This window comes from Homarus americanus, unplaced genomic scaffold (assembly GCF_018991925.1).
Source record: "Homarus americanus isolate GMGI-L3 unplaced genomic scaffold, GMGI_Hamer_2.0 scaffold33468, whole genome shotgun sequence".
Classification (NCBI taxonomy): domain Eukaryota; kingdom Metazoa; phylum Arthropoda; class Malacostraca; order Decapoda; family Nephropidae; genus Homarus; species Homarus americanus.
The window spans coordinates 2,008,351-2,031,804 of NW_024714177.1; the positions used below are offsets into that span (position 1 = coordinate 2,008,351).

The 23,454-nt window shown below is 43.5% G+C and overlaps 1 protein-coding gene across 1 annotated transcript in view; it reads left to right on the plus strand.

The window, feature by feature from the left end:
- Window positions 1-2,863: 2,863 nt before the first annotated feature.
- The window catches only part of LOC121876631 (tubulin beta chain-like), a 29,208-nt gene continuing 8,617 nt past the window's right edge, over window positions 2,864-23,454 (plus strand). The window contains exons 1-5 of the mRNA XM_042381913.1: window positions 2,864-3,624; window positions 19,648-19,756; window positions 20,044-20,154; window positions 21,766-21,881; window positions 23,020-23,148. Of these exons, the coding sequence (XP_042237847.1) occupies window positions 3,568-3,624; window positions 19,648-19,756; window positions 20,044-20,154; window positions 21,766-21,881; window positions 23,020-23,148 (522 nt within the window). The 5' untranslated portion in view covers window positions 2,864-3,567. The remainder of the gene's footprint in view (window positions 3,625-19,647; window positions 19,757-20,043; window positions 20,155-21,765; window positions 21,882-23,019; window positions 23,149-23,454) is intronic.

Sequence of the window (23,454 nt, forward strand, 5' to 3'; positions counted from 1 at the left end):
AGGAGGGGCTGGCTGGGTGAGTGGGGGTAGCAAGTAAGTCTAGTTAAGTCCCTCAGTGGGGGGCGGTAAGAGGGGGGGCTGGCTGGGGTGAGGGGGTAGCAAGTAAGTCTAGTTAAGTCCCCAGTGGGGTGTAAGAGGGAGAGGGCTGGCTGGGGTGAGGGGCAGCAAGTAAGTCTGTTAAGTCCCCAGTGGGGGTGGTAAGAGGAGGGGCTGGCTGGGGTGAGGGGCAGCAAGAAGTCTAGTTAAGTCCCCAGTGGGGGGTGGTAAGAGGGAGGGCTGGCTGGGGTGAGTGGGGCAAGTGTCCAGTTAAGTCCCTCAGTGGGGTGGTAAGAGGGAGGCTGGCTGGGGTGAGTGGGGAAGCAAGTAGTCTAGTTAAGTCCCTCAGTGGGGGGCGGTAAGAGGGAGGGGGCTGGCTGGGGTGAGTGGGGTAGCAAGTAAGTCTAGTTAAGTCCCCAGTGGGGGGTGGTAAGAGGGAGGGGGGCTGGCTGGGGTGAGGTAGCGTAAGTCTAGTTAAGTCCCTCAGTGGGGGGTGGTAAGAAGGAGGGGGCTGGCTGGGGTGAGTGGGGTAGCAAGTAAGTCTAGTTAAGTCCCCAGTGGGGGGGGCGGTAAGAGGGAGGCTGGCTGGGGTGAGGGGCAGTGAGTAAGTCTAGTTAAGTCCTCAGTGGGGGGGTGGGTAGAGGGAGGGGGCTGGCTGGGGTGAGTGGGGTAGCAAGTAAGTCTAGTTAAGTCCCCAGTGGGGGGTGGTAAGAAGGAGGGGGGCTGGCTGGGGTGAGGGGGGCAGCAAGTAAGTCTAGTTAAGTCCTCAGTGGGGGGCGGTAAGAGGGAGGGGGCTGGCTGGGGTGAGGGGGTAGCAAGTAAGTCTAGTTAAGTCCCTCAGTGGGGGGTGGTAAGAGGAGGGGGGCTGGCTGGGGTGAGTGGGGTAGCAAGTAAGTCTAGTTAAGTCCCTCAGTGGGGGGCGGTAAGAGGGAGGGGGGGGCTGGCAAGTGGTGTGGTATGGATTATGTCATCAAGAACAAGTAGCGCGTTTCACCTGTCACGTAAGGCTGATGTCAAGCATTTTTTTCTTCCTTAAGTCTACCAAGAATGTCCGGGTGTACAACAGTTTTATACTAATTAAACTACCACCTGAAGTTCCTGGATATTTGTGTTTTATGAGACAACTGCCATTACTATGAGGTGATTCACGCGATAAGGGCGACAGGGTGCAGTATTTCCAGTCTGTTCTCACTAAGCTGTACAAGATTGCTATTGGTGTGAGTAAATATATTATTAATCCTACTACAACCCGAATTATTTATAGAACTGTGAATAAATAAGACAAGAGGTATTATTATCTCCGAATCAATGGCAAGTTTAAATTATGTTAAAGTGACGTTAAATCATTTTGACCACATTTAGCAACAAAAGATTAAGTTTAGTCAGCTTAGGTTAGGTTTATTTTCATTTGGTTAAACTTAGGGAATTAACATAGATACGTTCTCAATATTTATCGTCGTTACAGTAATTCCTAACAAGCATAAGTTATTACGGTTTTATATTTGGTTGGTAGTTAAGTTAGGATATACACAAATGACTAACAGACAAGAGTTAAGATTTGATAAGGGGAATAATAGTAAATCTGATTCTCAATTTACATGTTTCTATAATTTCAAATGTTGGTAAATAACGTATGGAGGAGACGATATTTGTGAGAGGAATCGGGTTTACAGCTAGTCTTTATAATAAGTCTTTACAGTGAATCTTAGTGAGCCTTTACAGTGGGTCTTACAGTTAGTCTTTACAGTGAATCTTTACAGTGAGTCTTTACAGTGAATCTTAGTGGGTCTTTACAGTGAGTTTTTAACAGTGAGTCTTTACAGTGGTCTCACTTACAGTTAGTCTTTACAGTGAATCTTAGTGAGTCTTTACAGTGGATCTTTACAGTGAATCTTAGTGGGTCTTTACAGTGAGTCTTTACAGTGGTCCCTACAGTTAGTCTTTACAGTGAGTCTTAACAGTGTATCTTAGTGGGTCTTTACAGTGGGTCTTTACAGTGAGTCTTTACAGTGAGTCTTTACAGTTCTCTGACTCATTTACACCTGTAATTTGCAAACAGTCACCTGAAGTGGATCTTAATGAGAGAGATGGTGGGGAGGTTGACTGGAGGCAGACCGAATCAGGATACTGGGGAAGGTCAACAGTTAGTTACAGACAGTTACTCAGTGTAGGTCCTTAGCGGGTCACCTGGTACAGTAACATAGCAGTCATGACTGTATGTGGTGAACTGGGGGGGTGGTAGTGGTGAAGTGGACTGGTGGTGGGGTGTGGCGGTTTCACAGTACTAGCGTGTCTCTCCCTCTTACTGTTTATTGATCTTTTCGGCGACACTATTGGTTTAAATGGCAATTATATGGGTGAAGTGTACTTATTTATTAGCGCGAGTATCCTACACAGTCGATATCGTGGTCCGGGAGTCATAATTAATGTAGAGGGCCGACACGTGGTCCTGTGACTGTGAGGTAAAGCACTGTTTTCGATTTGGGATTTTTACTCGTATAGAAAAAAATTAAATAAATAAATAAATAAATAAATAAATAAATAAATAAATAAATAAATAAATAAATAAATAAATAAATAAATAAATAAATAAATAAATAAATAAATAAATAAATAAATAATATATATATATATATATATATATATATATATATATATATATATATATATATATATATATATATATATATATATATTACTCTGCCAGTAATAGACGCCATAGATGAACCTCTGAGTCTGATTTATCATTAGTTAATTAAGCGGAGGGAATAAACAAGCACCGGCAACTTGTAGGTGCGCAGGCGGTGGGGGAATGAGTGCGCGGTAGTGTCCACATTCTTGCCTTGCCTCCCCACTTATATCTCACTGAACACCCTCACGGTCCTCGTCTTCTCACCCTTCCCTAAGTTGTCCCCTTTATTGTTGGGTAACACACGCCATGTGACAGAGCCACAGAGCTCCGGCGGGGAATGTCAGTGTCACTGGAGGTGTGGCGGGGTTAACACGTGTAGCGGCTTCCACCTTCAAGACTCGGAGCCACCTGTAGGTCACTAGTACTGGCAGGCCGGACCAGGACAGCTCTTTAGCAGTTGTGAGGGAAGACAACACATGGATTTTAATTTGGAACCTTAGAGTACTGTTGACCCATCCATGGCCGCCACGTACCTGCGGGCAGTGTCTATAGTCTGTCATCCCGGTACAGTAACCCATCTCCCCACACTATGTAATGTACAGTCATGATAAGTCTTCGTGCACAGTTCTTGTACCCCTTTGTTAGACAAAGAAAGAACTGACGTTTTTCATAAATAAAATAAAAACATTTATGCAGTGTTCAAGTACAAGTGGCAGGAACATGTACTCTACGACCCCTCTGGTGCGACACTCTTCACTTCCAACCAACAAGTAGAAAAACATCCGTATTTGTATCTCAAGATAATTTTGTAGACGGTGTAACCGTGGGCTGCGAGTGTATGTGACCGTGGGCGGCGGGCGTGTAAGACAACAGCTGACGACTGATCTACAGGAGGCGGCATGAGGGAGATCATCCACATACAGGCCGGGCAGTGCGGCAACCAGATCGGCTCAAAGGTCAGCATCGTCAGTACTGCGCCTCTCTAGACCATCTTTGGCTGAACAGTAGTTATAATTATCCTAGTGTCTCACTACAACCAGGCTCTTGTGACTGCAAATCTGTCCTTTTATTTTGACAATGGAAACTATAGCTATAGACATAACAGTCCCCCATTGACCAGTATGATTACCCAAGTGTGTCGGATCCGTCCCCCACACAGCTGTACTGCATATAACGGAGACATGCACACACACACACACATATGTGTATATATATATATATATATATATATATATATATATATATATATATATATATATATATATATATATATATATATATATATAATGTGTGTATTACAGTTACTGCTAAGAATTGCCACCACCTAGTTGCCGACAAGTAACAAAATGTACATTTTGGTACTATCAGTAACGTGAGGAGATGCCTGTGACCTGCCGTGCACGACGCGGGACACGTGTGGCCGGCCAGTGTTACTTTCATCAGTAATATAATGGCTGAAGGACCACACGTCGAGAGGAGTAATAACGAATAGTAACTTTAAACTGAAGAAAAACCCACACATTAACTCCCAAACTTTTAGAACATAAACATACTTACAGACGCAGCGAGACACAGAGGACACGAAGTCGATCGATTAATGAAATTAGACTTCTCAGAACACGAATTTTTGTCAGCGGTAGTGTGTGTGTTTGTGTGTGTGACCATCCCGTTGGTGACTCGTGCTGCTCAACACATTACAGAGATAACAATACTCCACACAGCCGAGTACCAGTAAATATCCCCACTTGTATACAGTATATTACCGCATGAAAAATTAATACATTGGTGTATATACGAGCACTATTACCCCTCTGGCTGAGTCAACCACCACTGTCACAACAACTACTCGGCTGATCCACTTACACCACACAAGAACACTCATTTATCCACATGAAAAGTGATCTAATTCAACGACACACACACACACACACACACTACAATACCTGCCACTGATCAAGAAAAAACTATAACTTCCTATGGAGATAAATGTTAAGATATGTTAATCCTCAGTCGAAAACGTAAATACAGAACTGTTAATAAATGGATGACGACAATATTGACAAGATTGGAATATAACACCCCAAAACCACCCCACACCCAATAACCTCCACACCCTAAATAATACTACAACAGCTACCCACCTAGTTCCTGGCTGGTAGATGGCAAGGTGTGGTGGAGCAGGGAGGCGGAGGAAGCAAGACTAGACTAGATCGAATTTGGTGGAAGGTTACCTGCAGCCAATAGGTGGGTGGCATGGTACACACACACACACACACACACACACACACACACACACACACACACACACACACACACACACACACACACACACACACACACGGCTGTGACCACTTTCTGCATTTATATTACCGACGATTAAGTGGCTTTCTTTAAGGGAAGCGTCTGATAGTGAGGTAGAACTGACATGACAGGGAATAAAAAAAAATATAACTCGAAGGTAAATACTCTTAAAACACAGATGGCAAAGTAGAGCCGCCATGAAGCTCTAAATATCATTAGTATCATAATTATATATTCACACATGTACTCACGTCATGCACCGCCATTCGTGCATGACATTAATAAACTCAGTTACAAACAATTCTGTTTATCTGTTTAATCTAGTGAAACTAAAACTACTTTGAGATGAATATTTTATTGCTCTCGACATTTCTATTCTTAATAATATATGAGACACCGTGTTGCTATCTTCAGCCCATCTGCATGATTCCGTAACATTGCTCGAGTCTGTTCCTGATAGGTTGATTAAATGTGACGTTATATAAAACATTCATCATTAATTAGACTAAATCCCAATTAAATAAAGTTCCTGAGTTATACTGTAATTAGTCAATTTGATGTTACCATAACTACCAATTTAATACACTGGAACGTAATTCTTTCCAGCGTTTGAATCAACATAAATATCAAACAATTCCTGATAACATAAGCCTTTGATCTCCAACATTTTTTATTTGGTAAACTTTTGGGTGTTATTGAGCAACACCAGTCAAGAGTTTTTAATTATTTTTTTTTATTTGGAGGAAAAAAAAAGAACATTCCTAGACGAAAATGTTTCCGCTATTCTGTGTTGTTGTGGTGTGTGTTGTGGTAGAGACTGTGTTGTTGTTGGGTGTGTTGTGGTAGAGACTGTGTTGTTGTGGGTGTGTGTTGTGGTGAGGACTGTTTTGTTGTTGTGTGTGTTGTGGTAGGTACTGTGTTGTGGTGGTAGTGAACTGTGATGTTGTGTGTGTTGTGGTAGTAGTGCGTGTGTTGTGGTGGTAGTGACTGTTGTGGTGTGTGTTGTGGTAGTGTGTGTTGTGGTAGTGGTGCTGTGATGTTGTGTGTGTGTTGTGGTTGCGTGTGTTGTGGTGGTAGTGGCTGTGACGTTTTGTGTGTGTGTGTGTGTGTGTGTGTGTGTGATCAAGCACTTTATACGCTTTCTCTCACTTGTTGATATTTTCTGGGGCAAAATAATTTCACGAAAGCTTTAAAATTAGTTAGAACCAGACTTAACAATGCCTTATTGAGACAGTTTTCTCTCATCACCCGTCAATTTCCTCTGTCACCTGACTTCATCTATCATCCGTCACGTCGCTGTTTAAGGTAGATATTGATTGAGGATAAGGAAAGGCTTTACTTACCTTCACTGTCAGACAGGTAACGACATACACATGCCAGTGATCAATACCTGAGAAGTTATTTACCTCGTCACTTCCCCAGCAGCGTGTGTCAGCTGTAGGGGAGGCCAATGTAGGTGTGGTTACCCTTCTTAAATCACCAGGGTCTGAAATCACCTGGTTTATAGATAGATAGATAGATAGATAGATAGATAGATAGATAGATAGATAAAACTATATTATTTATCAACATCTTCTCTAACAAATTGGAGTCAGGTGTGCTAATTAACTTTTGTCTTCTACCCGAGTATATACCAGTACCTTTAAACTATTATTACTCATCATATCGAATTAATCTCCTCTAGAAAAAAATATATAGTTACAATGTGGCAACGCATGAGGGAGGGACAGAGGCAAGCGTATATCGAAGTGGGATTAAGTTTTTCTTTTACGATTCGTCAACATGAGGTGGAGTCGCACGCCTGTGAATTATAGCCACTGTCCAGGGTCCGGATACAGTTCAATCACACCGGGCGAGGGTCACTGTCCTGTTCAATTATAAGTTTTTACAATGTCTCATATACTACTTTTTTATTTAATATAGGAATGATTTTATAAAGCTGAATAGTCTTGTAAGTAGATAGTATATACATGTAAATTTTGTTATAATATGTTCTGGACTTGTTGAAAATTATGGAGATGTGTATTTCGATAATTGACCGTAATTCATTTAATGGAATGTGTACATGAATGTACTGTACCCTGTATACTTTAGATTCATACTCAGATATGTATGCACGATATTACAAACACACACACACACACTATACTGCTACTTACCTGTCATTCGGAATCGAGTATGACGATCATTCAGCTTTGATACAATTTTACGAGTTATTAAGGATGTTACTGAGGTTGGTGAGTTCTGGGGTGACTAAAGAGACCGATACAGGACCGGCAGGGTCGATCACATAGATGTTGCACAACACACACACACACACACACACACACACCTGGTAAGTCGTTAAATTACCCAGGCAGAAGCAATAGCAGATACTGGGCGGCCACTTGAGTTAGGTTAGGTTAGGTGAGGTCGTGATATACATTAATACAGTTCCCCTCAACAGCTGATCAGTACGAGCTTGAGGCTATTCATGTGTTACCAGTCAAGTTTAGAGGATTCAGGACAAAATATTATTCAGAATTATATATCTATTTCACATTCCTTTTAAATGATTTAGCTGTCAAGTGTAAAATCAATAATGTGAATTCGTTGTCTTAAGGTACACGGTAATGGAAGTAATTTGTCTACAGGCAGGTGTTAGGTGATTAATTTTTGTCAGTTTTTGTTGAAAATAAAAAAAAAAGTCCACACAACATAAACGATAAAATGACTGTGTTGATGCCCACGATCAAGTAAATACACAATTAATGAACCAACAAACAAGCGACAGTGAACGGCAGATTAACCAAACCCAATCTAACCGAACCCAACCTAACCCAACTCAACCAAACCTAACCTAACCTAACCCAACCACCCAAATGAACGAAGAAGAAAATGTGGAATTGTTAAGGTGGGGTGCTTGGTGTCACCCTCCTGTAAGTCTAACAACCATCAACTGTCCTTCAGGAATCTTGACTATTACCATTGGTATTGATCTATCGTGCTGAGGGACACGCCACCTAGGACCCACCTGCCGGGGTTCCAGGTCCCCTTCAACGTGTGTGTGGTTCTCTGACTAATGGCACCCTGGATACTTTCTTCCCACCAGACGTTTGGAATGTTACCTGAGGGAGCTGTGTGTGTGTTGTACTGTGAATTACCGGGTGAGGGAGTGTGGGTAACCTGCTGACAGCCTCTTGTGTTGTGGTTCTCGTATCTGTAACGTCTAAAGGCCACATACCGTACCCATAACACGACAGTTTATCATAATATATTTAAGGCAAACAGAGTAACCTTTAAAAACACTGATGATTCATAATTATTTAATAGTGAAGACGAAACTCTCCCTAAAATACTTATACTGTGGGTGTATAGTGTATCACTTTAACTCGAACACCCTGTTTATCCCCCAGTTTTGGTCCGATTCAATCCATTTCGGTTTAAAATGATCTTCGATTCGGTCTATTTCAATACGACATTACCCTGGACTCAGTTCCGTCAAGATTCGATTTGGTAATTGAACCAAACATTATTTAGAGATTTATGGAACTATAGGACTTGAGGAGCTCATTAAATCAACTTAATTATGGGACTATCGAAGGAGGGAACATAACTTAACCTAACCTAACCTCAAGACTAGACACCTCATAGGAAATATTATAGTGTCGTGGGTCTCAAGAATAATTCAATTTATTATTTCCTCCGTCCGTCTGTTTCCCGTCAACCAGAATAGTTTTCAAGAATGCCGACGGTAACACTGGCGCTCGGGAAGAACACACAACAGGTCGCCATAACCCTAGGCAAGTTGCATGGGGTCCCTTGCATGATATCATTCACTCGGTCGATGATAGATTGGTTATGTAAGGTGAGGGAGATATCCAGTTAAGTTTTCTCAGGCTAAACACATCACAATATCATTATCTAAAAACTAAATATATTGTTACTAAAAATCAGACTTTGTGTTAAGTATATATGTGTTTTGAGAATATTATTAACTACAACCTCCATAACACATTTAGATAAACAAAAACATCATCAACTTTAAACTCTACACATAAGACATAATTATAAAAGAGAAACACAACCTTGGCTATAGTTAAGTGTAATGATGTTAATTAATTCTTTTGTAAATCAGTTTAACCCTCGAGGCAGGTAGGATAATTAGTCTTGACCTTGAGTAATCGGTAGTGTAATCATCCCCCTTCACCAGGATATAAACATGGTGGTTAATCTTTACCATGATTTATACCAACAAGGAATTAATGTTTGACGCAATAGTGTGATTTACCTTAACCAGGATAATATAACTTTATCCCTTTGGAGTGTTAAAATAATAGTGATTTAACCTCAGCGAAGACATAGTACAGGATATAGCTATAAGTTAGTAGTATTTATGTATACCTTGTTGGCCCTCGTTGTTACCTGGAGTAATATTATATCTCATTAACCTATGACTTGGTATCAGAAAGTTTACCTGACTCACTCTTAACCTTTCCGCCGTCTGTCTAGTTTCATCCAGATCTATCGACTAACACACACACACACACACACACACACACACACACACACACACTACAATACAAAAGTTTATATTTTTTACACTAACACACTTCAGACTCGACCAGGTAGAGTTTGGTAGTGAAGATCATAACCCTGGAGGCCAGACGTCCTCACCTGGCTCCTTGAAGAGGTTGGGGGGTGATAAGTAGTTTGGGAAGCAGAGCGTCACGCCACCTCATTCCTCCACCATTACACCACCTCCTGTTACAAGGTCACCCCCGATTTACTTTTATTTAACCAAGCTTAAACTACCACTCAAGAAGTTGGGTATTGTAATCGGTGTGTGTGTGTGTCGTGTGTGTGTGTGTGTGTCCTGTGTATGTATGTGTGCGCCAATGCTACACAAACAACCAGACGGAATAATAAAAAAATTGCATTGGTGTTTAATATCTAACAAACAACATTACATCAGTCAGGTCTTGGAATATTCTAAGAGTACCAACGACTGACGGAAAAATCATTAGATAAACGATAGTACCGCTGAGGATGTCTTGGCACCTAACCTCATAGTGAAGATGTGTTGGTCGGCACTACACTTAATCACTTCGCCCAACTATAAAATTACCCTAACCACTCACAGCTGGGTTAGGTTCATGTACTATTGACCCTCAGGACAGAAACGGCAGCTGTAACCATTAAGCCTCGGCATCTACTATACTCTGTCTTAGTCAACAGAGAGGCGTACGGTACGGTATACACACACACACACACACACACACACACACACACACACACACACACACACACACACACACACACACCAACACACTGACCCTTTCGACTCTCACTGACCATCACCACGACCTCATCTGCAAATTTGGTAGAGGCTTCCACACCATCCTCACACCGGCTCCTACTACCTGAGATCCCTAGCCGAAATTGCTGTTCGACACCACAACCGCATCCAGCCCATACGTGCACGAACTGATCGCTATAAGAACAGCCCAGTCCCAACCATTATAAATTATCAAACACTTAATAAACCAGTGTATTCCTCCCCAGTAAATACTACTTCTTGCACTGTCACTATGTTGAAATGCCCTGTAGTTTGAACTTTCCCCATCTAGTTATTATATATCTTATTTGTGTCACTTATGTTACTTGTATATTATTCGTAATTCAAACCCATTTCCCCAAATATGTAACTGTATATTTTCATCCTTCTGGCTGCCAAGCTCTTTCAATAAACCGTTAATTATTATTAACATCATTATTATTATTACACACACACACACACACAGTCATTAGGGCCATCAATATGATTTTCAAGAGGTGTACAAGGGCAGATATGTGTGTGCGTGGAGAGGCAGGTATGTGGGTGTGGAGAGAGTAAATATGTGGGCGTGGAGAGCAGGTATATGTGGGCGTGGAGGATAAGTATGTGTGGGCACAGGTATATGTGGGCGTGGAGGGATAAGTATGTGTGGGCGTGGAGGCAGGTAATGTGTGTGCGTGGAGGGCAGGTATGTGTGTGCGTGGAGGGGCAAGTGTGTGGGTGTGGAGGGTAAGTATGTGGGCGTGAGGCAGGTATATGTTGGGCGTGGAGATAAGTATGTGTGGGCGTGGAGGGCAGATGTGTGTGTGTGTGGAGGGGCAGGTATGTGGGCGTGGAGAGAAAGGCGTGGAAGGGTAGGTGTGGGCGTGGAGGGCAGGTTTGTGGGCGTGGAGGGATAAGTACGTGGGCGTGGCGACAATAAGACAGTTTTTAAGGCGGCTGAGTGGCGGACCTGTTGGTATAGTATTGATCCTGGGGCGGCCCACTCACCTGCCCCTCCACACCTGTGATTACTCCTCCTCCTCCTCTGTCATGTATGTTATTACTCCACCTTCATCACCACACCTGCCAGTATGCTACCACCACCACACCTGTCAGTACTCCACCACTACCACCACACCTGTCAGTACTCCACCACCACTACACCTGTCAGTACTCCACCACTACCACCACACCTGTCATTACTCCACCACCACCACACCTGTCAGTACTCCACTACCACACCTGGCAATATTTAAACTTCTTCTATGTGACAATCCTCCACATCAACTCATACCACTGACACACTACCTACACCCTACCTCCTCACTACCTACACCCTACCTCCTCCTCACCTACACCCTACCTCCTCACTACCTACACCCCTACCCCCTCCTACCTACCCCACCTCCTCTACCTACACCCCTACCCCTCCCCTCCACTACCCCTACACCTACCACCTCCCACTACCTACCCTACCTCCTCCCTCCCCCTACTCCTCCCTACCTACTCCCTACCTCCTCCTACCCCCTACCTCCTCACTACCTACACCCCTACCTCCCTCCCTACACCTACCTCCTCCACCACCTATCCCTACACCTCCTCCTCTACCCACCCCTACCTCCTCCACCTACACCCCTACCTCCTCACTACCTACACCCCTACCTCCCACCTACACCTACCTCCTCACCCCACCCCTACCTCCTCTCTACCTACCCTACCTCCTCCACTACCTACACCTACATCCTCACCACCCCTACCTCCTCACTACACCCACTCCTCCTACCCACCACCCTACCTCCTCCTACCTACCCCTACCTCCCATCACTACCTAAACCCTACCTCCCTCACTACCTACACCCCTCCTCACTACCTACACCTACCTCCTCCTACCTACACCTACCTCCTCACTACACCCTACCTCCTCCACCTACCTACCTCCTCCTCTACCCTACACCCTACCTCCTCCTCCCCCTACCTTCTCCACCTACTACCTACACCCTCCTCCTACACCCTACCTCATCCTACCCCTTCACCCTACCTCCTCTCACACCCCTCCCTACACCCTACTCCTCCTACCACACCCTACCTCCTCACTACCTACACCCTACCTCCCACTACCCACCCCTACCTCCTCACTACCTACACCCTACCTCCTCTACCTACCTCCTCACTACCCACCCTACCTCCCTCTTCCCTACACCCCTACCTCCTCACTACACCTACCTCCTCTACTACCCCTACCTCCTCCTACCTACACCTACCTCCTCCTACCTACACCCCTACCTCCTCTACCACCCCTCTCTACCTACCTCCTCCTACCACCCTACCTCCCTCCCCTCACCTACCTCCTCACTCCACTCTCCCACCTACACCCTACCTCCTCCTACACCCTACCTCCTCTACCACCTACTCCTCCTACCCCCTACCTCCTCTACCACACCCCTACCTCCTCCTTCCTACACCCTACACTCTACACTACACCCCTCCTCACTACCTACACCCCTACCTCCTCCCACCCACCCTTCCTCACTACCTGCACCCTACCTCCTCCACCTACACCCTACCTCCTCTCTACCACCCTACCTCCTCACACCTCCCCTACCTCCTCCTACCTACACCCCTACCTCCTCACTACCTACCCTACCTCCTCCTACCTACACCCTACCTCCTCCACTACCTACACCTCCTCTCTACCTACACCTACCTCCTCCTCTACCTACACCTACCTCCCCTACACCTACCTCCTCCCACACCTACTCCTCTCTACCTCCACCTACCTCCTCCTACACCTCCTCCTACACCCCTACCTCCTCACCCTACCCTCTACCTCCTCACCTCCCTACCTACACCCCACCTCCTCACTACCTACACCCCTACCTCCTCACTACCACACCCTCCTCTACCTCACCCCTACCTCCTCACTACCTACACCCTACCTCCTCTCTACACCTACCTCCTCCTACCTACACCCTACCTCCTCTCTACCCTACACCTACCTCCTCTCTACCTACACCCCTACCTCCTCACACCTACACCCTACTCCTCCTACCTACACCCCTACCTCCTCCTACCTACACCCTACCTCCCTCTACCCCTACCTCCTCCTACCTACACCCCTACCGCCTCCTACCTCACCCCTGCCTCCTACTCACATCGACTACACCTTAAACAGCAAGCCTCCGGAATGTTTTAACGTGACAGCACACACCTGCACCTAGTGGGCGTGCCAAAACTACACAGTGGGCGTGGCCTGTCTTACACTAGTGGGCATGGAAACTGTCTTACACAAGTGGGCGTGGCAACTGTCTTACACTAGTGGGCGTGGCCAAAACTGTCTTACACTAGTGGGCGTAGGCCAAAACTGTCTTACCACTAGTGGGCGTGGCCAAAACTGTCTTACTAGTGGGCGTGGCCAAACTGTTTTTACACTAGTGAGCGTGGCCAAACTGTCTACCACTATGGGCTTGCCCAAACTATCTTACACTAGTGGGCGTGGCCAAAACTGTCTTACTAGTGGGCGTGGCCAAGACTTTACACTCGTCCACACACGCCACAATTTAGACTCCATATTGAAGATAATATTGATGTATTGGTCCAAGCTGCCTCCACCCTCCCATGACTCACTGTGATGCTGCCTCTCTACCCCTCATCCCTTAGTAACCAACTACCTCGTCCCTAGTAACCAACTACCTCGTCCCCTAGTAACCAGCTCCCCCATCCCCTAGTGGCAGCTGTAGAAGTAGACGTAGTAATAGGAGTAACATAACCAGTACTACAAGACGAGGTGACGTACAGTAAACGAAAGACTCTCCGACAATCATATGTACAGGTAGATCAGGTCCTTCCTTACGGTACACTCAGAACACCTGTACGTAATTGGCCGCACTGCACTTTATGTACGACCTTCCAACACGAAGTCAGTCAGGCAAGACAATGAAACGAAACACATTGGTTCTTCCTGTATTCTCTTCTTTAATTATAAGTGAATCTCCCAGCTTGACTCACCTGAGACTCCCTCGCTAAGAGTGAAGATCTCTTAAAGATTCACAAGTACTGAGAGAAAAAAAAAAAGAGAGAGAGTGTGTATTAGAGAGTGCGTGTCCTACAATCTGTTATCGTGTTATGAAGTGTTTGTCCACTAACAAGAACGGCTCGAGAAACTTGCCGTGACAAAGATTAAGTTGCGAGACAGGAAATGTATATGCACTGCGGAAACCCCTAAAACAATTTTAATTATATATGAAGCATTTACAATAACAAGGTCGTATCGCCTGTGTTTTTTTTTCTATTTTATATCACTCCATAATCCCTATAACCAAGGGGGGAAAAACGTGGAGTAGAACCTGAAAATTGAGGAAGATGGAGGTCATGTTAAAACGCTAGATTAATTATATAAGAACTTATCATAAACAAAACGAAAAGGAATATGTTTATTAATTCATTTGATACTTCGGAGTGGATAAAACGCTCGCCTGCTATCCCCAGAATCGTTTTGTTTTTCATGCTTAACCGACCTGGCTGTGAATGGCGTTAAACACCTGAATGTAGTCAAGTGAAGTAGTGGTCCCATTGTCCCGTGGGTAAATATTCAATGCCCTGATGGGACGATAGGACTATGGGTTCATTTTCTCACGTTAACACCTGTTTTTGCAAGTATCCCCATTTCACTCACTAACTACTACTGCATCGTACCCCAGGTCACGTCAACGCTGATTTGCCCGTGTGACCTTAAATTCTAAAACTGTGTGCTGAAGAACGTATCATTAGTCGGGTATCGCGTCTAATCAGCGTCCAGGCCTAGGAAATAACAGTGCAAAAGGTGACCTGACAACATGGCCTCAAAACCATCGTTAATTATTGAGGTTTATTGTGGAATTTAACTTGCCTGTCATGATGAACAATGAGACGTCACAACTTGGCCTCCGTGAACGCGTCTTGTACATAACTATCACGATATTTAGTGACCTACAATTATCTCGTTTATTAGACACGGCTCGCGCTACTGAGATTGTTAGCGGTAGTGTCAACAACCCCTGGTGGTGTGTGTGTGTGTGGTGGAGGAACGAGAGACTAATTTAATCTCTATCTCATAACTCAATATCCGAAGTGTCAAGACCAGAAGGTGAAAGGGTGCGACGAGGGCTCACACACACACACACACACACACACACACACACACACACACACACACACACACACACACACACACAGACCAATACAGTCCACTATTATTACATCACCTTTTGCTTTTCTGTAACATAAACTAGGTTATTCTAAACTCTCATTTGACTCGACACGTGAGGAGGTTAAGCGCTGACACGAGTTTGGTGACATAAATAATTCCTTTGACAATGACTACGTACCTAACAGACTGAAAGCATTCACTGCAAATCATATATAAGCGTGTAACATTATGCTATACTGTACTTATGTATAAAATATTAGTATTAAATCAAACAAAATGAGACACAACTGCTATACATCACATATACACGTAGTATACAACAGCTGTTATGTATAAGAACTCACAGGAAGTATTTACCATCCATCATCCCTTGACATGTGATCAAATATTCTGCCTAATAGACTTTCATGCTCAATCATTAAACTTAAGACTTACATTTCCTCTATAACATCAAAGTTCTTCCTTCCTCCCTGTCGCTTCAAACACACGTGGTGGCTGGCTGGTGTGTTGTTATTGATGGCGGTGACGTGTGTGCCTAACCCACTTACGTCATGGTATTGACTTCCTCTCGCTCCTCGTAAATAACAAGGTCCACTATTACCAGAACCCAGTTTATGACCTAAGTACCTACCCCGACACGATGAATTAGGACATACTAGCAACTAATATGAACTACTAGCAAGATCCTACCGAGGACATTTTGATGATTTAAAGAAAAATTACTATATATTTTTTTTTAAGGTTAATTCTTGTGTAGTACTCCAGGTTGAATGGTACGTACACACACACACACACACACACACACACACACACACAATGGTTGTAGTTCTGAATTAATAAACAAAATACAAGGTCACACGGTACATAGCCCGAATTTCTCATGTTAAAAGTATGTGTGTATGTGTGTGTGTGTGTGTGTGTGTGTGTGTGTGTGTGTTGTAGTTCATTCCTCGTCAATCTTAACTATCACTTGACTTAACACAGTTTGAGTTGCTTGAGGAATTACACATCGGAACATTGCCCAGGAGAAGGAGGGATCGAAACAAAAATAAACAAATAAACAAATAAAAAACTTCCTTTTCTTGACGTAAAAAATAAGAAAACGGTAAAATAAAACATTAAGGAAACTTTAAGGTCACAAGATACACAGTCACTCCCTACCTTAAAGGTCACCGCCTCCTCCCCTGTTAAGATCCCTCCACACGGCTCCTTTCAACTACATTATTATTACAGTAGATGATCCTCGGCAAGCGGCGATATCGTCACCACTTTCCAGGTAGGACGGAGACCTTTCCACACCCAGCTTATTACCTTGATATTTACATCGTGCTTTTGAATAACGAACACACACATTGTATACCAGCATTATTACCAAGACCCCCCTCCCCCCCTTCAGGTGTCCTGGTATGTACCATACAGACGCAGGTGGATTTACCGAACCTAAGTAGGTCGCCCTCCATTTGCCATCATTCACCGTCTGACGAGGTCGACGGCCCCTCAGTTACCTGTAGGAGTGCTTTACCTGCAGGTTTCTCCCTCACAATATTCTTGACAGGTTGAAATGTTTGTTTGAGAAAGACAAACACTCACATGACCCGGAAGAGTACAGTCGTTGGATGACAGTATTAAACGTAAATAACAAAAAGGCGTCTGGCGTCATGTTTAAGATTAACCTCATTTCTCACTTTTGTTTTCACTTCCTCCTTCACAACACTCCAGAGCGTAAATAGACGATGAACGCCCGCGAGTCAGAGTTCTCTGCCGCCTGCCTCCGACACACACACACACACACGATATATATTTGATATCCTTAAAAATATCAATCTTAAATTAACCACAGTTATTGGTATAATATAATATTTCTTCATAAAGACGAACATTATTATAACTTCACAAACTCTTGCCTGCATTGTTTAAAAGTAAATATAACATTAGCAAAGAAAAGAAATGGTGTTGTCATATACGAGTGTGTTATGCCAGAAAAATGTAAAGGTCAGATTCTTCGTTATCGAGTGACATAGATCTGAATACTGGTGAATAATATATCATGTATCGAGAGCATGCAGTGTCCTCAATACCTCACCCGCATACACTACCTACCTGATGTATTGTAAATGATTAGGTGACGTATTTTGTATTGAAGTCAGTCTCTCTCTCATATGCTTACTCGTGTGGTCATTCGTAACAGCAATGTTGTGTAGCAGAGAGGCGGACCCATGACCACCACCATCATCAGAGACAATTAACTCGTTAAAAGTTGATGATCTTAACCTCTAAGGACAACAATTAACCTGAGGTCGATACAAATTATATTTTGCCAGGTGAGGGGGTGAAGAAAGCCGGAGGAGGGGGGGGGGGTGTTCGTGGTTACATGGCATCCCAAGGCCTTGCCGCATCAGATAGGTTATAGAACTTATAGATTACAGATATTGAATAGATTATAGGCAAGTTATGGATTAAACAAGTGCTAAAGGAGATGGACTCTTGTAACTAAAGTCAGAATTGCTATTAAAAAACTATAATCCTACATACAAAAGTAATTTATATAGTTAAGGAATCTATAAAATAAATCTTCTGTACTTCTTAAAATAACTTAGCCTTTCAGTCACTCTAACATGTAAACGATTTACTTAAACTAAACAAAATCACATATAAATAGCACAACAAGTACAGGTGAAGATCCAGGTAAAGTGATTAGCATTTCCCATCGTTATAAGCTACAGTTGTGCAAGGTGGCATCATGTAAACAAACAAGAGAGATACAGACAAGCATATAAACACAAACAGACATCAACAGATCATCAGCTGGTTGTTGCATCACCTGTGGCTGTTAATAGTTCAGTTATATGCATTGATGACAGGTGTGGTTGTAGTAGACGATAGGTGTGGTTGTAGTAGACGACAGGTGTGGCTGTGGTGGATGACAGGTGTGGTTGTAGTGGACAATAGGTAGGGAGGGGCAGTCTTTACATAATTTACTCACTATTAGTGGACAAGACAGTAACGACTCTCAAGGAAGCGTGTGACCTTTCCAACTATACGGCCCTACCATTATTGTCTTCCATTATGGTGCTCCTACAAGGTGTTCCAACATGGTGCTCCACTATGGTGCTCCACACAGTATATAAACACAAGTGAATTGGGGTATGTTCCTTATCCACAGTAAACGATGCTGATCTAATAAAAAAAAATATTAATAAAAGAATACCGACTACCTAACAAAAGTTGATGAAAGAAATAAAAAAAAATACTTAAAAAAATCACGTTATGCTTTTTTTTATCACCCACATATAACAGACGAACATACGAGGATTATATATCAACAACATTACAGGACAAAAGCTTATATACCTGGTAGAGTTATAAAACCAGAGACTTTAAAAACGAAGTCACGTGTGTTATTATTATAGAAACAGGCAGTGAGGCCCTCAGGGAGCACTTAATACCAGGAAGGAGGGAGTGCATGAGTGAGTGAGCAATAACTAATGACTGCAAATGTTCAGAGGGGATACTAGACTCCCCATCCTCCCCAAAGATCAATAGTATCACGACTGTAGGCTGACCCCCTCCCCCTACCCACACCTAGGCTGACACCCCCACCCTACCCACACCTAGGCTGACACCCCTGTCCAACCCACACCTAGGCTGACACCCCCCACCCAACCCACACCTAGGCTGACACCCCCGTCCAACCCACCTACTGTTGACTACATGGGGGGGATAGGCACGAGATACTACAGCATCAAGACAAGCGGCTACATTCTACAACTCCCACCCTCCTACATGACTCACTCTCACACACACACACACGCGCACACAGACACACACGCGCGCATCACTAATACACACTCCACTCCGATTAATACAGACGTTGCCATGATAGTTTATTATTTACATCCATCGATCCCTTGTCAGTGAACCCAACACCACTCCACTACAAACCCGAATTATCACTCCCTCTACAAAACACCTTATCAAACAATGAAGATTTTCGCTGCCACGCTTGTTATTGCAGGTTATGAGTCATTAACATTTCTATTTTAACACTGATGGATGTGTATGTTGTTGTTTTAAGTTATGGTCACTGTTGTGGTCATGGTGGTGAATCTCTACAGTGACTTTGGTTGTGAGAGTACTCGTGTGTGTGTGTACCGCGCATCACAGCCAGAGTTAACACTGTTCTCTACCCAACAGTTCTGGGAGGTGATCAGCGACGAACACGGGATAGCACCTTCAGGCCTCTATAATGGTACTCATGACATCCAGCTGGAGAGGATCAATGTCTACTACAACGAGGTCACAGGTCAGTCTGGTTCACTGCAACGAGGTCATAAATCAGTCTGGTTCACTGCAACGAGGTCATAGATCAGTCTGGTTCACTACAACGAGGTCATAGGTCAGTCTGGTTCACAACTCAGGTCACAGAGCAGACTTTCTATAACAAGGTCTAGGTTAGGTTAGAGTCCTTGTGGTGCAGTACTTAACACACTCAGTTCCCACTCGGTCATGAAGTATATATTGAGATAAGCTTAGGTTAGGTGTAGAGCGAGGGGCACAGCTCAACAGGTAACACGTATACTGCGCCGACAGGTGGACGCTACGTGCCCAGGTCGGTGCTGGTGGACCTGGAGCCTGGCACGATGGACGCCGTCAGGACCTCCCCCTACGGGTCGCTATTCAAGCCTGACAACTTTGTCTTTGGTGAGTAATAATAAATATTACAGTCATTATCTTGAAGGTCTTCTGACACTCACCTGTCTCGTCAAAACCCATATTTAAAAACACAGTTAAAACTATGTCCCAGAATGATCTTATTTGGCCAAAGTCAATAGTCCCAATTTAACTGGGTCTTGTCTAGTCTCTTAAGAGTACAGGTTGCTACTGACAATTTAATGGTCGCATTTAATGGCTGGTATTCGTATTGTTTGTTCTCAGTTGATTTAAATACATAACAAGAAATATATTATAACTATTACAGGAAATTCGTATTTTTTTCTAATAAACTAATAATCTGTTGCTCCTGTACCTGCGTTAGTGTGTCCGGGAGTGGTGAACACGTTAATAAAGTGAACATTTGTCTTACACCACACTAACATATCATACGACACCAACGGTCAGAATTATCTCTCATTACTGACTCTTTGAAGTGACACAGATAAAGTGATCAAATACCCTGACAGTATACTTGAATAGTCACGCATCTTGAACGCCAGGTGTCACTGACCAGAGCTAGGAGAAATACTATCCATCACCTTACAAAATATTCCTCACCCTAAACATATCCAAAATCAAAATAATGTCAATATTCACTGACTCAGGACTGACATACGCACTCCAGCTTTGACATTTACAGCCCTCGGTCCCCGCCCCATCCAACCCCTTCTAATTATATTCGACAAAACAAGATTGAGAGAAATTATAGAATCGTGCACGAGCCGCTCTGTCAGTCAACGCTTGGTAAATTGACTTTCTCATTAAGACTTGGAAGAGATACTGGTCCCTAAAGAACTCGGATAAGATTGATAAGACACGAACCCTTTATTTTGACCAGTGTATTGAAGACATTCGGGAAATTATCATGTGTTCGGTTTTAGGCAGACATACTTTATTGTAGTCATTCAAAAAACTCTCTGTACTTGGGGTGATCGATGAATTTCAGAATGAACACCGTGACTCGTGTTGTCTCGGTAGGGTTGTCAAAATCCTTCGTCCCTTGTGTTATATTTTTTCAACACAATTTTGTATAGATAGTTTTTTGAGTGGCTATATGCAGGGTGTCGAGTCTGTGCGAGAACGTTTGGCAGAATAACATCACGGTCTTTGTTTGATAAAGGACAGATGATGACTAAATTAGCAAAAGATAAATGATTCTGAAAAATTGTTAATTGAAATCAGAGGACACACGTCAACTATCCTTCCTTGTTGCTCTTAATATTCACCTTATAAATAAAACAGATAAAAGATTCATATTCAAGACGTGGACTCCGCCATTACCATCAACAAACAATAGTCTTGAAGCCACCAACAAGACTCATGTTAAAAATACATATGTACACAATGAGTCAATTTTTGAGGACAGACACATCATCATTACGGATCTCAAGGAGTTTACAGGGAGGCATCAAGGTTTTCACAATATACAGTTACGGATAAAATTCCCTCGACACGGCAAACCTGACTATCCTTTTCAGGGATTTGTAGGTAAGGGAAAGTATTATGAAAGCAACAAAGCATAGATCAACCGTCCAAAGGGCTCTAAAACTGATGAGTGGTGAGGTGATGAATATATAACGTGATGTATGTTGGTGACAGGTCAGAGCGGGGCGGGCAACAACTGGGCCAAGGGTCACTACACGGAGGGCGCTGAGTTGGTCGACTCGGCGCTGGACAGCATCAGGAAAGAATGCGAGAACTGCGACTGTCTTCAGGTAAGTGTGTGTGTGTGTGTGTGTGTGTGTGTGTGTGTGACGCTCGTTACCCTCTGTATTTGATTGTGCGTATCTTGTTACATGCCTATGTGTATATATATATGAAAAGTAACGTAAACTGCTATTTTTTCTGAGTAAATTTGATATAATCACACGGGAAAAGGTGCTCCGTTGTTTCCCCTTTCCCGTGTGATTTTATCAAGATTTATCTTATCCACGTTTTCATTGTGGATCTACGTGAAATATATATATACGTGTGTGTGTAGTATTGTTGAAGTGTCCACTTTTCTCTGTTCATCAAAATTTAAACTCTCCCAAATACGTGTAAAATTTAAGTGTGATGCATGAAGAACAAGTATCAATCAATCACCTCATAAACTTAGTAATAGTACGTTCCAACATTCACACTATAACTATAATAAAAATATATATTGGAAAGCAGGTTCAGGTAGAGTACTGTGTTGGTGTTTTTGTGCTGGGAGTGTGAGTGAGGTGGTGCAGTGCTGCCGTGCGCCAGACAGTTACTGTATTAGATGCCCTGCAGCGCGTAGTAAAACTCGGGAGGAGTGTCGTGCAGCTATAATGACATGGTACTCAGAGGGGTTAGTGTCAGACCACTGCTTCACACCACAAGCATTTTACTCAATAATCACCTTGTCCTGGGGTCGAGAACCTGAGCTACCAGCATGGCCAAATCCAATTAGGTCCCTAACACAAAACTAGATGCTAGTCATGACATATTAATTGACGTTCTCAGAAGGTCAACGAACTAGATCAACCAGAATAATCTTCCCAAGAGAGAGCCGTCATGTTGAAAGTTAACAGGTGGTTCCTTAGACACAAGTGCTCCCAAACACGAGACGACATACGCAGTCAGCCAACACAAGTGCCTCTCCCCGCTTACACTATCCACTCAGTACCTGATAGTCATGCTGGCGCCAACTACTGACACGGTAGACATAGTCATTACCACACACTGTCGGGTATGTGGTGGTAATGAAAGGTGTGTGTAATGCTAAAGACAGGCATATGGTGGTTAAGGACAGGTATGTGGTGGTAAGGACAGGTATGTGGTGGTAAGGGCAGGTATGTGGTGTTAAATGACAGGTGTGTCGTGTTAATAATAGGCGTGTTACAGGGATTCCAGCTGGCACATTCGCTGGGGGGAGGCACGGGATCCGGGATGGGCACCCTTCTGGTCTCCAAGATCCGTGAAGAATTTCCTGACCGCATCATGAACACCTTCTCCGTCGTCCCCAGCCCTAAGGTGAGTCTCCTACCTTTATGTGTCTTAGTTAAGTTTCCTAATCTTACCACACTAACTTCTAACTCTACGAGCCTAAGCCAACTTGACCCGACGAGCCTAAGCCAACTTGACCCTACGAGCCTCACTTAATCTAATCTAACCCCACTAATCTAACTTAAACTAAAGTAGGAAGGAAAATGCATCTATTATATGACTCGCTGTCCACCCAATTACAATTACTTATTTTTTCCAACTAATCACATTGCATGAGTAGTCGTTACAGCTTATCACAACAGGTGACTCAACTACAGCTAATCACAGAATACA